The 228-nt window shown below is 64.0% G+C and overlaps 1 protein-coding gene across 1 annotated transcript in view; it reads left to right on the top strand.

Annotated features, from left to right (window-relative positions):
• Positions 1–222, top strand: part of PES1 (pescadillo ribosomal biogenesis factor 1) — a gene marked incomplete at both ends in the record, with an annotated part of 2,144 nt that extends 1,922 nt beyond the window's left edge. The window contains one exon of the mRNA XM_010133547.1: positions 106–222. Within this exon, the coding sequence (XP_010131849.1) occupies positions 106–222 (117 nt within the window). The remainder of the gene's footprint in view (positions 1–105) is intronic.
• Positions 223–228: the final 6 nt, after the last annotated feature.

Here is a 228-nt window from a genome sequence, read left to right as displayed (position 1 = left end):
TGCTGGGGAATGGGGGGACTCGAGGAGATGAGAGGGTGTTTCCAGCCCACACAGTTCCTGGGGTTCTGTGTAAGAGCCCCAGCCCGTGTCCCTCTGCCCCCCCAGGTACTACCTGCAGCCGCAGTGGGTCTTCGACTCGGTCAATGCCAAGCTGTGTCTCCCCGTGGCTGACTATTTCCCCGGCGTGCTGCTGCCCCCGCACCTCTCGCCCTTCGTGACGGAGCAGGA

This window comes from Buceros rhinoceros, unplaced genomic scaffold, assembly GCF_000710305.1.
Source record: "Buceros rhinoceros silvestris isolate BGI_N320 unplaced genomic scaffold, ASM71030v1 scaffold41803, whole genome shotgun sequence".
Classification (NCBI taxonomy): Eukaryota; Metazoa; Chordata; class Aves; order Bucerotiformes; family Bucerotidae; genus Buceros; species Buceros rhinoceros.
The sequence above is the reverse complement of the archived record's forward strand: the minus strand, read 5'-3'. Positions and strand labels throughout refer to the sequence as shown.